This window comes from Onychostoma macrolepis, chromosome 11 (assembly GCF_012432095.1).
Source record: "Onychostoma macrolepis isolate SWU-2019 chromosome 11, ASM1243209v1, whole genome shotgun sequence".
Lineage (NCBI taxonomy): Eukaryota > Metazoa > Chordata > Actinopteri > Cypriniformes > Cyprinidae > Onychostoma > Onychostoma macrolepis.
The window spans coordinates 10273893-10289095 of NC_081165.1; the positions used below are offsets into that span (position 1 = coordinate 10273893).

Sequence of the window (15203 nt, forward strand, 5' to 3'; positions counted from 1 at the left end):
GTATGATAAATCTTTAAAAGGACAAACAAATTAGTTTTTCAGGGCAAAAATATTTATTTAATGATGTAGACAGTAGCAACAGACATTAAAATACCACAAAAAGTGGGTTTTCTGTGTTGAAACCTCTCAGTGCAAAATAAAAACAGATCAGCACATTAGGTTGCATTATTTCTGTTACTTCAGGTAGTATTAGTTAAAATTCCCAAGGTTATACAGTGTTTCATGCCACGTTGTGTGACATTTAGAATTGAAAGTTAGGTCACAAAATTACCCCGTTTGTCATTAATCACTATTACAACAAAAATATGTCTTTATATATCTACATATGAATTAAAAACAGATAAAAGCAGCTTAAAAAGATATGAGGTTCTAAGCTCTCAAACGAGGGATCTGTCAAGCCATGTCCTGTCAATTGCTCTCAGTTGGGATAAGTGTCTTGCTCTTCTTGCGTTTTACTTTGCCATGTGCAGGTGGGACTCCAAGGGACTCCAAACGGAAGGGGCGTGGAAGGAGAGATTCCACGTTTAGAGGAGACAAACTGGACCCAACAGGGGTCTGGTGCACTGGACCATTACCGATTGAACCAGAATAATTCACTGTGAGAAAATGATTCGAATTTTCAACATTTATAAACATACAACAGTTGCACAAGTGAAACAAGTGAATATAGAAATGTAATGGTTTATATTAAATCAGTCTCTCACTTGTGTTTTTAATGGAGTCGCCAGCCAACAGCTGACTGCTCCGTTTTGGCTTGAAGTAGTTAGTGGCGATATGCTCGCTCTCACTGCGGTTGAGCATTTCCTTGTAGCGGTCCTCCTCCTCTTCCTGCTAAAAAAGGGATTTGGACTCATTCAGACATGATTCTAAGCTATGGATGTTTTTCATAAATCATAAGAAATATTCTGTAGATCTAAACTTTAACCCTAGTCCATGATAAGAGCTTTTGCAGTACCAACAGAATTTCACTGCATTTGTGCCCAATGCTCACCTCTTTAAATATTCACACACTTTGTTCTTGTTACATACACCTCTGCTTTGTTTAGTTTCAGCTAAGCAGTATAACATGTCAAACAGTGAAAGCAAAACATTAACTCGAATAAAGAAATGCATTATTATTATTATTATTATTATTAAGTATGCATACATTGCAAAAATATGCAAATAATTAAGGTAACACAGGATTGCTTTAATCCATGTTTAAAATGACCCTCAGACAGCAATTTCAAGTGTGAAACCCCTATTATTGAATGTGGCACATGAATCTGGTATTAGTATATTTGTAGTGTATCCATGTATAATTAAAGGTATAGTTCACCCAAAAATAAAAATTCTGTCATTAATTACTCACCCTCGTGTCGTTCCAAACCTGTAAGACCTTCGTTCATCTTCGGAACACAACTTCGAAATGAAAAGGTATCCATTTATTAATTGTCAGACAAAATGCTGCACATTTCGTTGTAAAATTGAAATATGTCAAACAACAAAACTAATTTGAAATTTTAAAACAAACCCCAATCAAATGAATAACACAAATGAAAGAAATCTCATATAAACAAACTAAGGCTTTGTCTGTGCTCTTTTTTAATTTAAAATTAGAGGCAACCACTGTGTTTTAAACATCTCAAACCAAACACAGAGGCTGCATACATGCAGCATGAGCAGTTTTTGATCTAAATTGGATTGTATAATTTCGAAATTTGAAGCAAAAACAAAATGTTCTGACTTTAGTTTTGTGAAACTATTCTAAATAAAATCTGCACGAAACAAAACAGCAGATGGGCTGAATTAGAAAGCAGATTCACTCTCTGCCAGCAGGTGCCGCTGTAAACAAAGCAGCGCTGCGGTTATGAACACTACTTTAATATGCATTATACAGAGGCAAGATGAGAAGAAAATACCATCTAAACTTCTAAAGACAGCCAGTTCATATAAACTCCCATACCAAATTACTTGCTTTTTTTTTACCAGTCTCACGAGTCCAAGTCAAGTCCCAAGTCTTTATTTATGCAACTTAAGTGCGATTCGAGTCCAAGTCGCAGACTCGAGTTTCCATCTCTGCTGCTGATGCAGGAGCCGGCTTTCTGACGTCGAACCTGGATGCGCTGCGGCTTGTTTGCAAGCAGAGGAATGCACATGCATGCATCATGGTACTCTCGTCAACATGAAGACTGACACGTAAAAGAAGAAATTGTTGAATAAAGTCGTATATTTTCTTTACACACAAAAAGTATTATTATGGCTTCATAACATTACGGTTGAACCACTGATTTCACATGGACTATTTTAATGATGTCCTTACTACCTTTCTGGGCCTTGAACTTGTCGGATTTCATCCAAAATATCTTAATTTTTGTTCCGAAGAATAAAGAAGGTTTAACGGTTTTGGAACGACATGAGGGTGAGTAATTAATGACAGAATTTTCATTTTTGAGTGAACTACCCCTTTAAAGTGTCACAATAACTTGTTTTAATGGTGTCTGAATACCACAAAAGGGTCGACAAGGTCCGAGGCAGAATTCCTGCGTGCTGAAAGTCTGGCAGGGGCAATGGCACCTGAAGGAGGGACTGTAGAGCAAGAGAGAGAATATACCTTTAAATCACACAAGGAACTGATTGAAACATTTGCTTTGCAACATGCACTATTTTCTGCAAAACAGTGACCAAGAACCACAGTTTTTGTCCTACATGAATTAGTATCATAATTATTTTCAAAATCGATTTGGTTTGCTGTTACTGGTGACTCGTTTATTCTGAATCAATTTTAGTGCAGAACAAGTTTCTTTTGTTTTTCTTCTATGATCACACTAGAAATTAGCACACAAAACTGAACAAAGATCAACGATTCTCTGACATCCCACAGCACTTCACCTGCAGGTAATGTCGTTTTCTGCACCACCACCTCTGGCAGTTTCCAGGTCCCTCCCTCTTCATCCCACACCGCATCCTTCCGCAGTCGATCCACGTTACTGTAGTTACAGTCCCTGCGCACCAGGGGTGCCATGCGCTCCAAAATTCCTTGAAGGAGCTGGCCTTCCTGCTCCAGACGCCGGATGGTGGCCAGATAATCATCTCTCTCCATCTCAAACTCTGCCTGAAGATCTCTGATCTCCAACTTGGCAGCTTTTAGCTGTTCATCACATAAACAGATGGTTGGACATTTTGGACTGGTTCTACAGTTTCAGCTTGTTAGTGAAACTAGAAATCTAATCTAAAAGTAAGAAAGAAAAATATCCTTTTTATATGCTTTTTTGGTCGTTTTTAAATAATAGTTTCTGTACATTTAGCTAATAAATTAATTCTGAATTCAAATAACATACATATTTTAAGTAACAGTCAAATGTAATCTAAATAGTGAAATCTCTCACCTTCTTCTGCGTGTTCTCCAGGTGTCTGCTCTTGGCATGGACTTCCTCCTGAATGGAATCGTATACGTTCAGCAGAACGCTGTCACTGTCCTCGCTGCTTTGGCTAAGAGCTTCAATTAGCTGCTTCTTCCTCTGGTCAGCCAGAGTCTTCCTCTGTCTGTGTCTCTGCTTCAGCTCCTCGTTCCTCACCTGCTCTCCACCCACAAACTCCTGCTCCAGCTGCTGCAGCCTTTCAGCAAACAAAATATAGTAGAGACAGCATTATTTATCCCGTTTATCAATGTCATCATTTCTATAGCTATTTGGGTGAAATCAAGTAAATTGGGACACTTTTTGCCATTAAGATGACCAAATTAACCTGAATTCACCCCTACCATCCTGATAAATAAGTTTCAATCTCTCTGAAGTCTATTTCTGTCACTGCATTACAACCAGAACAAATCATGCAACCAGTTGGTATATATTTCGAAGAAAGAAAGCACACCCAGTCATTACAATGGTTGAAGTTAGTTCTGAGAAAAGATTTAGTACCATCTGTCTGCAGACGGCATAGTTTCTATGCTTAGTTAAGTAATACAAATACAATTTTAAAGTTGAAATTTCACCTCTCTAAAACATGCTTCTGGTCCAGCTGACCGGGTGTGGCAACCACAACCATATCTAAAACTGAACTTTCTTCACTGGGAGCTCCTTTGACATTAGCAACAGCAGAAGACTGATTCTCCTACACAAACAAGAGTCGTTTAGATTTGTGCAATTTAAGAATTGCACATTAAAAACTCAATTAGAAAACACATACGCATGGCCTATTTAAATCCAGTTTCAGGCAAAATCAAAGCACCTCGGGTACATTGTGGTCAGCCTTCGCTTGTTCCTGTGAAGCCACAAGTGCAGTGATGGGTTCTTCTTTATGCTGGTCCACACAAGGGCCACCTGTAACAAGAAGATTTGACCAGATTAAGAAGATATATAACTTAAAGATAGACCTAAAGGAAACTGTATTTTGAACATTACCAGTAGTATGTGTTCGACTAGCTCTGGACCTCTCCAAAGAAGAGAGTCTGGTCTCGTATGATGTTCTCAAGGCTGCAATGTCTTCCTGGAGTTTGACTTTGGACTCTTGTTCTGCATCGTACTCGGCCTGTAGCTTCATCAGTTTCTTCTCATATTCCTAAATTTATATGTACATGTACATTTATGCATTTGGCAGATGTTTCTCTCCAAAGCGACATACAGTGCATCGGGGTACACGTTTTATCAGTTCTTGGTTTCCCTGGGAACTGAACCCATGACCTTGGCGTCCCTAAAGCCAAATGCTCTACGGTTTGCGCTTCAAGAAGGAAGCAAAAACATTTGCAAACAAAGACGACAAACTAGATGAGTTAATGGTCATTTATTTCTATTGATAATGGAGTCAAACGCAAAACAGCCAAACTCATCTACTTGCTAGTTTGCTTTCACAGCCTAGTTGTGTTTAAAATCGCACTCTTTTAGTATTTAAATAAAGAGCCGAGTCTGAAAGAGTTGTAGGAATGATGTTTTAAGTCATGTGACCGTGGTTTAGTTTACTTATAGCCTACGTATAGCCAACGTTTAGGTTCTGGCAATTGTATTTAGGCTTCAAAATTCACAAAACAGAAAGTTCCCTCAAAAATCCTTCATCTTTCTAGGTGAAGACCTCATTTATATGTGGAAACACCACATTTAACACTCTTTCACTGACTTTAAATCTGTACACACCTCTTTTATCCTGTCTTTCTCTGCCTCGCTCTCTGATGTGTTGCTCTGGGGTCGTGACAGAACAGCTGGAGAATCTCCTGACTTCTGACCTGCCAAAAGTGCTGATAATAACAGAAAGTAAAGTCAACAATACGCTATTCAAACACATTCAAATTTAAACAATTGTTGTGTTTCTTACAGCTGAGGTTGGCAGATCCCAGCTGCCCAGAGATTAACGCTCTCAGTTTCTTGATTTCCTCCTGATATTCACGCAGGAGGGCGTCTTTTGGGTCCTCGTTGATGCGTGGACGGTTTTGGATGCTCTTGGCACGGTTGGCGTAGCGTAGAGTACTGATGCTCTCCTCATAATTGTTGTCGGCAGGCGAGAGGCAAGCCACCATGAGGGTACGAGTGTTTCCGCCCAGCGAGTCCTGAAGCAATCGAGTGAGCTTGGAGTCGCGGTATGGGATGTGCTTGGAACGACCATCCACCAATGCGGATATAACATTGCCAAGGGCTGAAAGGGACAAGTTGATCTTGGTGGCTTCTTGAAGGCGATCTCCAGTAGCACCGGTTTTCGACTGACGTTCACTACCAGCAAGATCCACGAGGTTGAGCTTCCCAGCACGCAAATGTTCTTCACCAGCAGCATCTAAGCTCATAAATAGATTACAGAGTTGATTTATATACATTCATTTACATAGGACTTAGTAAATGTGTATGATTCAGACAGCAACCCATGTTGCAGATCTCCAGGTGAATGGTGAATATGGAGTGTGAGCGAGAGGAATCTTTGTTCATGAGTGTGTATCCCACAGAGCGATTCCTCCAGCCCTGATCCATGATCCGCTCACATTCCCCAACGCTGTGCACCGTATGCATGGACAGATCCCGTACATACACACCACGCTCCGGATGCTCCTTCAGCTTAAACACACAGCATTGAGACATGAAGTCCATGTATACAAGTGTACAGCTATGTGTGATCAGTGACTACATACTTCCATCTTCTGCTTGGTCTCTTTTCCCAAAAGATCTCGGATTTCCTCTTTGTAAATCTCCAAGTAAGAGGCCCGTACAAGGAATTTCGTGTTCTCTGCACACTTTAAAGAAAAAGTTCAGTTTTTAGATCACTTATAATCACAATGAATATAGCTCTAATTATAGGAATTACATTAGAAGTATTAATTAATAAGGAATTAGAACATTTCTCGTTTACCAAATCTGCATTTCTTTGAACATACAGTAAACTGTAATATTGAGAAATGTTAGTACAATTTAAAATAACTTTTCCATTTTAATATATTTTAAAATGTAATTTATTCCTGTGATGCAAAGCTCAACTTGCAACATCATTACTCCAGTCTTCAGTGTCACACGATGCGTCAGAAATCATTCCAATATGCTGATTTGCTGCTCAAGAAACATTTCTAATTACTATCAGTGTTGAAAACAGTTGTGCTGCTTCATATTTTTGTGGAAACTGGGATACATTTTTTTTCAGGATTATCTGATGAATAGAAATTTGAAAAGAACCGATTAATTTGAAATAAAAATATTTTGTAACAATGTACAAGTCTTCACCGTCTCTTTCGATAAATTTAATGTGCCACTGCTTAAAAGCATTACATTCTTAAAAAAATCTTACTGACCCCAAACTTTTGAATGGTGTTGTATTTATAATATTTTACTTTGTCATTCATATAACATTTAATAAGTCAATGAATAATAGTTTTAAACTATGATGTACCATCACATGATATGCAAATTGGTTACCTGGATTGTCTCAAAGATGTGCTCAAAAGCTCTAGGGATGATTCCCCTCTGGGATGAAGGATCTAGAACACCTTGCATAGTGAATGATTTGCCACTGCCTGTTTGTCCATAAGCAAAAATTGTCCCATTGTAGCCCTCAGTTACACCCTGTTTGCAAAAAAAAAATATATATATATTTTTTAATGTAATTCAAAAACAAAGACAGCCAGGCAGACAGATGCATAGATAGAGAAGATACTCAAAGCTTAATGTGTAGAGTCTAAAAGGGACCAACTTACACAGCATCTAGTAAATAATCAATAAAAGGAAGGGCTGTAGGTTATTTCCGTGACTGATTTAAACTCTGTGGTGTTCGGTTTCAGATAAGAGACAACAGGTATCAGATAACCATATCTATTGGCATGCACACTGGAAAGCAAATGGTCCCTTATAGAGGCTCTAGCTGTCACACTGACCAATCCCACACACACACACACACACACACACACAAATAAATCAATATTACCTCCACCAGTGGATATGCGATCTCGTTATAGATCTGCTCAGTGGAATGGCTTATATAATAAGTTCCATCAAATGTGAATTGTTTGGGCGGCTCTTCCGTGGCTCCAGGTTTCTCAATGAAACACTGACAGTGACTGCTGTCAATCGAGATCACCATCTTACAGTTCATGGCCTTCTCTCTGTCGTTCAGAGGTCGACATCTGACGACCACCTTCACGGATTCTGATGCCATCTGGACGGATAGCGTGGTCACTGCTCATCGGCTGAACAGAAATGCAAATTAATCTCCAAAGATCAGACTGCAGTGTGCCATGGCCATCTCAGTAAGACTCTTTCCGTTATTAGAAACGACGCTTACGAACACTGCCATCCGGTCCGGACGCCGTAAAGGCCCGTTTGAGGTCAGGCTGCGGTTCGCGAAATCAAATAAAGCAGCGTGTTTCTCTTGCTGCAGCGTTCAGCGTCGCCTAGCAACCTCAAACTTCAAAGGCGCCGGGTGTATCAGCACAAAGCGCCCCCCAGCGACATGCGCACTGAATGTTAAATAATATTTGCATCAAATACAAGTATCCGGCTTGTACTGATAAATGGGTTAATATATTTTGCATAAAGGAAAACTATTACTAGACATTTATTTACTCCAAAGTCGCAGTATAATTTAATACGGCGTGAAAAAACAAAACAAAAAATTTTTTTTTTTTTTTTTAATTAAATTTTCTATCCTATCAAATCTAAATATAGCACACGATCTAGTCTCTGGTTAAATAGCAGTATTTCACTGGTTTCTTTCAAAGTAATACACATTAAAGACAAAAGGAGACAAAATTACCGTATCAGTTTATGCAATGAGGCAAGACACTTAAATTTACACTCGTGCAAAGCTAAATGACAGAAAATGTGTGCATTTGAGGTGAAAAATGCAAGAGTTACAAAACATTAAGGAAGCAAAGCCAGGCAAAAAGAAAAAGAAAACAAATCTGCTCACTGGATGTGTTCAGGTTATCGCTAAAAGCACTCTTCTAAAGTGAGTGAAAAAAAAAAAAAAAGTCCAAAATCAATATAAACATACAGCACAGAATTTAAAAGACATAATACATGGGACAGAAAACGTATATAGTCTGCACCTTTGCAAAAGCTGTCGAGTATACATTTACATCTGACATTTACATGAAAAATATAAGTGCTTGTTTCCCTAGAAAATAAATTCAAACCAAAACACCAACAATGTGAGTGCCTTAGGTGGGTTGAGGTTATTGCCAACAGGCAAAACAGAAGTGTCCTTTTAAAATATCAAAAAAAGTGTACCAGTGACTTAAAATCCTTGTTAGGAATGTTTACTAATACTAGCAGCTCTGTAAAGTTTAAAATATATAGTATGAAATGTTTTTTTAAAAATGATTGTATTAAAAAAAATAAAATAATAATAATAATAATAATAATAATAATAATAATGTGCATGAAAGACAGGATTCAAACCAAACTTTGGTTTTTGAATGTGCCTTTCTTGTTGTCCTGCAGTGACCGTGAACTCTTATTCACAATCTCTTCCCAATCGTAGCAGTGATTGACACGGCCGCAGCTCAGAGAACATTCCAGCTCCTCATTGAACTCTGTGTAGTGCTCAATCAAAGCAGCAAGGCTTTCAAAGTCATTGTGGCATTTCTGTAAAACAACATTAAACGTTTACTGCCTTCTACTTTTGATGCAAATAGTTAAAGAGTGGAGCAAGTAACACAAAATACAGACAAAAAGGCGTCCATCTTTGCTCACCTCAAGCCGGAACTTTCCCTTGGAATTCTTAATAGCATGAGTTACCAGTCCTGAGGGAAAGCGGACTATAAGAGACCCACGGTTGGGCTTTTTGGGATGAGGACATAGCAGGAAGGCACCCAAGACATCATCTGCCAGCAATGAAGAACTACAGTCGCTGTAATGGAAACCAGAGACTCAGGTGAACATACCAAATTAAAAGCAATGTGATATATAGATATATATGTGCTGTAAAGGTATATCTCCCAAGAAATCAACTTAGACAAAAAAATAAAATAAAAAAAAAATACAATTAAGCTCAACAGATTGCATTTGACCCTAAATATGACAAATGACAGACTAAAATATTTAAAAATGTGTTCAAAATAGAATTTGGAGAAACATGCAAAAGTTAATATTAAGAGGTACTGCTTTAAAATGAATAAAGAATTGAGATTTATGTGACCGTGTAAACATTAACCCAAAAATTAAAATTTGCAGAAAATGTACCAATCCAAGATGTTAATGACTTATTTTCTTCATCAATCAGATTTGGAGATATTTAGTACTACATCACTTGCTCACCAATGGATCCTCTGCAGTGAATGGGTGCCGTCAGAATGAGAGTCCAAACAGCTGATTAAAACATCACAATAATAATCACAATAATCCACACCACTCCCGTTTACAAATTAACATCTAGTGAAGTGAAAAGCTGTTTTTGTAAGAAACAAACCCATCATTAAGGCATTTTAACTTTAAACTGTCAATTCTGAGTTCTCTGTTAAAATAGTGCTTCCATAATAAAAGGAGATGACTTTTTCACTGGAGAAAGCAATGCTGTGTGGATGTTATTGTGATGTTTTTAAATCAGCTGCTTGGACTTAAATGGCAACCATTTACTGCACAGGATTCACTGGTGAGCAATGATGTAACAATAAATCTGAAATAACAACAAATCAGTACATTTTCAGCATTTTTATTTTTTTTGGATGAACTGTTCCTTTAAATTTATATAAATAAACGACCAGCACTGACCTAGACACGCCAGCCCAGCACCACACTGCTTGAGCCAGAGCTTCTTCGGTCTCGGCTAAACTGGGAGCGCGAGACTTGCATGCTTTTGCACTGGCTTGTTCCTTTTCTGTTTCACAAAAAGAAAAGATTCTTCAGATTCCAACAGGAATCAAGTTCTCAATAGTTTCAGAAATGATGTCCGTGCTTGATTTCTTTGGCAAAAGAAAACACTGCAGCAATCCTAGTGTGGACTGACCGCAAGTTCAGTCTTAGTTTAGAATAATCTTATTTTAGTAGCACATACACTCTTAAAAATAAAGGTGCTTCATGATATAGAAGAACCTTTTTTGTCTAAATGGTTCCATAAAGAACCTTTAACAGCTGAAGAACCTTTCTGGTTCACAAAAGGTTCTTTGTGGCAAAGAAGGTTCTTCAGATTGTAAAAAGAAAGAGATGGTTCTTTAAAGGACCTTTGACTGAATGGTTATTTAATAGCATTGCTGCGAAGAACCTTTTAAGCACCTTTAGTGTTATTGTCAGGAAAAATAAATAAATAATATATAAAAAAATATTTTTCAAGAAAATTGAAGAAAAAAAAAAAAAAACACTATTAATCCATATTATGGAAATCCCCACCACCTTTTTTCACTCACCAACCACCAAATCCAAAGACAAATGATAAGTATAATAAATTAACCCACTGTGTCTTAAGCCAGCCACCTTAACTATGCGTGTGCTTTACCTAATGAACGCTCTCACTCTCGAAAGTGCTCTATGAACACTTATCCCACCTTGTGGTGCGCTCAGTTTATCCTGCAGGTGCCGCTGTTTGAGGGGAGTAAATGTAAAAGAGCGATACGCTCCAGAGCGCAGTTCTTTAGTTCGAATCGCCTTTTTACGAACTATAGTCGGAGAGGAAGTGGGGCCCTCTTCAGGACTGCTGACTTGCTCCGTGCTCGGCTGTGAGATCACCTGTTCAGAGAAATTGAGATGAACGCACTGCAGAACCTTGCAGTAAACTTTTCTCAAAAGGAATATTTGAGGGCTATTTACAACAAACTCCATTGACAATCTATAGTTCATCCTATCAATTAAAAAAAAAAAAAAAAAATTTTTTAATAATGTGTGGGTTTTAAAAATAAAGTAAACCATTTGTAATCAATAATAATAATATAAATATGATAATATAATATAAATAATAAAATAATGTAAATGATAATTACTTAAAAATAGTTACATTCAATTGTATATACAATTTATTAAAATATTTAGACTAGATTTAAACACACTTAGAGTTTAAGTCTTTTTTGCGATACCAAAACCACAAGCTGCAAATGTATGTTTCAATTAACCAAAAAATATATTTTTAATTAATTGGGGACGGTTCAATTTTCTATGGTGAAATAACCAGTAAACCCAGAATATTTCTTTAACAAGTACTTGTATCAACTGCTTTTTATGCCATTTGCATCAATTTCATTCGAAAGCTTATCAAGGTTATGATAATCTTCATAAAGCAATATATACCTTTGCCCCTGGTAGCAGGCCTTGAGTTGGGGCCCTGCGGAAAGACACCAAGGCACTAACACTGAGAGGGAAACCTTGATTAAGCAATGATGGGGTTCGAGTTGGTTTCTTCCCTGAACACTCATCCTGTGCTTCCTCTGGGTGCTTCTCCAGAAAATACAGTTGAAAACAGCGGCAAAGCAGCAGGTTCAGGAACTGGGCCTTTATTTGAGTAAAACCAAGAAATGGAACACATTAAATTCTTACAGTGTTTGAGCAGTTTTTCTCATTTAAGCAAAGCGATAACAGTCTTGGCAATTCTAAATATCACTACAGAGACTTGTAAACCAGAAAACCACATCCTTGATTCTTGAAACGACATGTGCAATATTACAATCACAACATGACGCTATATAACCAAAGTGACGAATAACACACAAACCACAAAACCGTTGCTGGGTTTTGTCATGTTAATGCTTACAGCTCGAGCATGTCTGGCTCTGAAGAGGTGGCAATAGAGCTGGGCATCAGAATTTCCAGGATTATGGGAGACAAAGGCAAACTGGGCATCAGACGGACGGGCAGTGGACAGCGAGACTCGACACATGGCATGAGCCATGAGGAGCGTCTAATGAGATGCATAACAAAGAATTCAACCATATGACATACACAAAAGAGAAATGTCAGAAATCCTGAGACGATCTTACCATTTCATCTTCATCATAAACTTTGACTCCCTTGACAGAGAACCTCAATGAGACCGTTCGCTTACTCTTGCAGTTCTGCAGATACAGAAGTTCATAAATCATCTACATCACCAGTGAAAGTATGATTATTTTCTAAATAATTTAATTGTCATTGAACTAAATTGAATAAACACTGAACTAAATTAAGCTGAACAGTGACCAGTGTGTTTTCAGAGCCGTTTAACAGCTGAAACTGCATTCATTTTATAATTGAAGAACTGCTGAAGTAGTTATTTTCTTGTTTATTATTATTATTATTATTATTATGATGAAGCTGCTTTAAAACGACTTTTATAGTATGAAGCCCTATATAAATAAATATGACTCGACCTTGTACAATAATAGCAAAGTCAGTGAAATTATGAAATACTCAAATCAATGCATGTACATAATTTGTCTACAAAACTAAATGCAAGCACATAAGCATATGCATTTAGATCAAAAGGCTCTTAAGACCATTAAAACAAATTTAGTCAGGTGTCCAAACTTTTGCATGGTATAAACAAATATGAAAAGGCAAACCTACTCTTGAGGCTCATTTAACAGTACACAAATTACCTTGAAAGACTTCAGCTGAGTGTGCAGCTGCTGAATCTGATCATCCAAACAACTGTCATCCACAGGAAATGAGCCAATATACTAGACAAATGGAGTTTTTACTCAGCAAAAACAACAAAACTGAATTCATGATGCAATCATCTCAGTGTGTGGAATGAAACTATACAATGAAACCACAGACTCAATTTCAGTATATTTTAGTTTCAGTATCAGATGCACTGCATTAAAACATTTAAGACAATTTCACCTCAGCAGATCTTGTAACAATCCCATGTTCCCTGCCAGCTGTCTCGCCCATGTCTCAATCTAAGCCTGGCTTCCTTTGCCTTACTTACGGTTCAAAACAAAAAGAGGGGGAAAAAATAAGATAAGAGAAGTCAAACAACAGGAATAACACACATTCCTCCAAGATAACGTTATAGGCTGCGCAGCGTTCATATTCGAAACGTGACAAAAAAAATGGCCAAAATTTAAGTACGTTTTGAAACACAGCCAAACAGTTTCCACAAAAAAACGAAAGAAATGTTTTGATTTCTACTAGAACTTTATTTTTTTTTTTTTACATACTGCTTTAATTGTAACGCTTGAGTAGTACTACAAGGATGTTGCTGAAATGACATTAAACAGACAGAAGAAACAAATACAAACTTACAAACATTCGTCCACGCGACTGAACCTGGCAGGGTGGGTCGACTCCTCCGGGGTTTTGCAATCCTGACTCACCTTATCCTCTAAATCCCGCCTATCTAGAGCCAGACTGGATTCATCGAAAACATTTGATAAGACTCTCCGCCTACACCACACAAGGATGGTGCAGTTCATTCGTTTCAGGACATTCGACTCTTTGAGGTGAATCAAAACGATTCAAAGAGTCTGATTTTCCCGAGTCCCGCCAGGAGCGATAAATATAGTTATTCTTGAGAAGTGGGACAAAAGAGGGTGCAAAATTGAAAAAATAAAACTTTTTACTCAGACAAATGAAACTACATTTATATGTACTGAGGTATGCTTTGATACAACCTCCGAACTTTTCTCTGTTTAACGTTTTTTTAACAAAATGTGCTTTTTACCTGTAATATAATTTCAACTTTATATTTAACAGCGTTCAAGATGTTTTTAACATTTCAAAACGCATTCTCATGTTAGCAGATAGATTACACTTTCACATGTGACCAACAATTCCACAACAAATATAAAATATCATGAAATATTATCAAAATATTCATCTGACGGTGGTGACACATCTGACGGTGGTGATGAAAACCTGAATTTTTAACTATCAAATACATTGAATCAATGAATTACTGTATTAAAACAAACACAACAAACAGTGAGTTATTGTTCATAAAGCTTTTATTCACATTTAAGTTTTTTTGGAACTCAAAATCTTATGGTGGTGATATCTGACGGTTCATGTAGCCATTGTTTTGTTTTTCTGATGATGCTAACGTTAGATGCTAATGAAACCTGCTTCAGGAGAATAAAATGATCTAAATATTTCAAATAATTTTAAATATTATAAAACTATAAAACTGACCAGAGTCTGTCTGACAGTGATGTGGCAAGGGGGTCCTTTACAGTGACAGCTGCCCCTGATATTCCCTGATTTTATTACATTTTAATAAATGTCTGACGTTGTTGACAAAAAGTGGGGACACAACTTTGAAACCTTATGAAACATGTGTCACCGAAAAACAACCTTGCTTTGATATGAGATATTATTAAGTGTTGCTTTTCATAAAACAACGTCTTTTTCGTCATTAAACAACATTTTTATCCATTTTATAGCATTTGAATGATTGTACCCTTCTGTGGACACAGTTTTAGATGTAGTGAGAAGACAATAAGATTTCACATAATAATTATAAAATTAAATTGAAGGGGATAATTGTGTTAAATACATTCTATTATTAATCCCCATAACATTTACAATTGAAAATATTTTTATTTTTAAACCTAGCAGTTACAATTGCTGGACATTGTCCCATGTCTCAAAAATTAGTTTGGGCTCCCAAACGCAGTATGCTGTTCAGATCCCCATTCTAAAATATTATTAATTAGCTTTTATTTAAAATTATCTTTGTGTTCACAACATCCTTCTGTATTTACAGATTACAGATAGACAGCTAGTTCTTTACAAACGAACTGCCACACCAAAGAGAAAACGGCATGAATTCGCTTCGGACTGAATGGATTTCATTTACGATTCCGTTCGAATGATTCATTAGGAACCAATTAACTGAAAAGAACGATTCGTTGG

General features: G+C 37.1%; 2 protein-coding genes across 5 annotated transcripts; both read right to left on the reverse strand.

The window, feature by feature from the left end:
• Positions 1-44: 44 nt before the first annotated feature.
• On the reverse strand, positions 45-8265 carry kif17 (kinesin family member 17). 4 transcript variants are annotated; one of them, XM_058792270.1, is made up of 15 exons: positions 7726-8265; positions 7369-7630; positions 6864-7010; positions 6089-6190; positions 5825-6014; positions 5287-5739; positions 5109-5209; positions 4383-4539; positions 4210-4301; positions 3974-4092; positions 3369-3597; positions 2872-3130; positions 2489-2568; positions 705-831; positions 45-596 (listed from the first exon to the last, which is right to left on the reverse strand). In XM_058792270.1, the coding sequence occupies exons 2-15, from the start codon at positions 7597-7599 to the stop codon at positions 409-411; spliced, it is 2475 nt and encodes an 824-aa protein (XP_058648253.1). In that variant the 5' UTR covers positions 7600-7630; positions 7726-8265; the 3' UTR covers positions 45-408. The 4 variants fall into 4 exon arrangements, with proteins under 4 accessions (XP_058648253.1, XP_058648255.1, XP_058648254.1 ...); XM_058792272.1 differs by having other exon boundaries at positions 5942-6014; positions 7369-8265; XM_058792271.1 differs by having other exon boundaries at positions 705-828; positions 2492-2568; positions 7369-8265.
• Positions 8266-8399: 134 nt separating this feature from the next.
• sh2d5 (SH2 domain containing 5) lies at positions 8400-13751 on the reverse strand. The gene is made up of 10 exons (XM_058792274.1): positions 13596-13751; positions 13191-13273; positions 12944-13024; positions 12347-12421; positions 12121-12267; positions 11661-11861; positions 10925-11105; positions 10155-10260; positions 9138-9294; positions 8400-9029 (listed from the first exon to the last, which is right to left on the reverse strand). The coding sequence occupies exons 2-10, from the start codon at positions 13239-13241 to the stop codon at positions 8838-8840; spliced, it is 1191 nt and encodes a 396-aa protein (XP_058648257.1). The 5' UTR covers positions 13242-13273; positions 13596-13751; the 3' UTR covers positions 8400-8837.
• Between the last annotated feature and the right edge of the window lie 1452 nt (positions 13752-15203).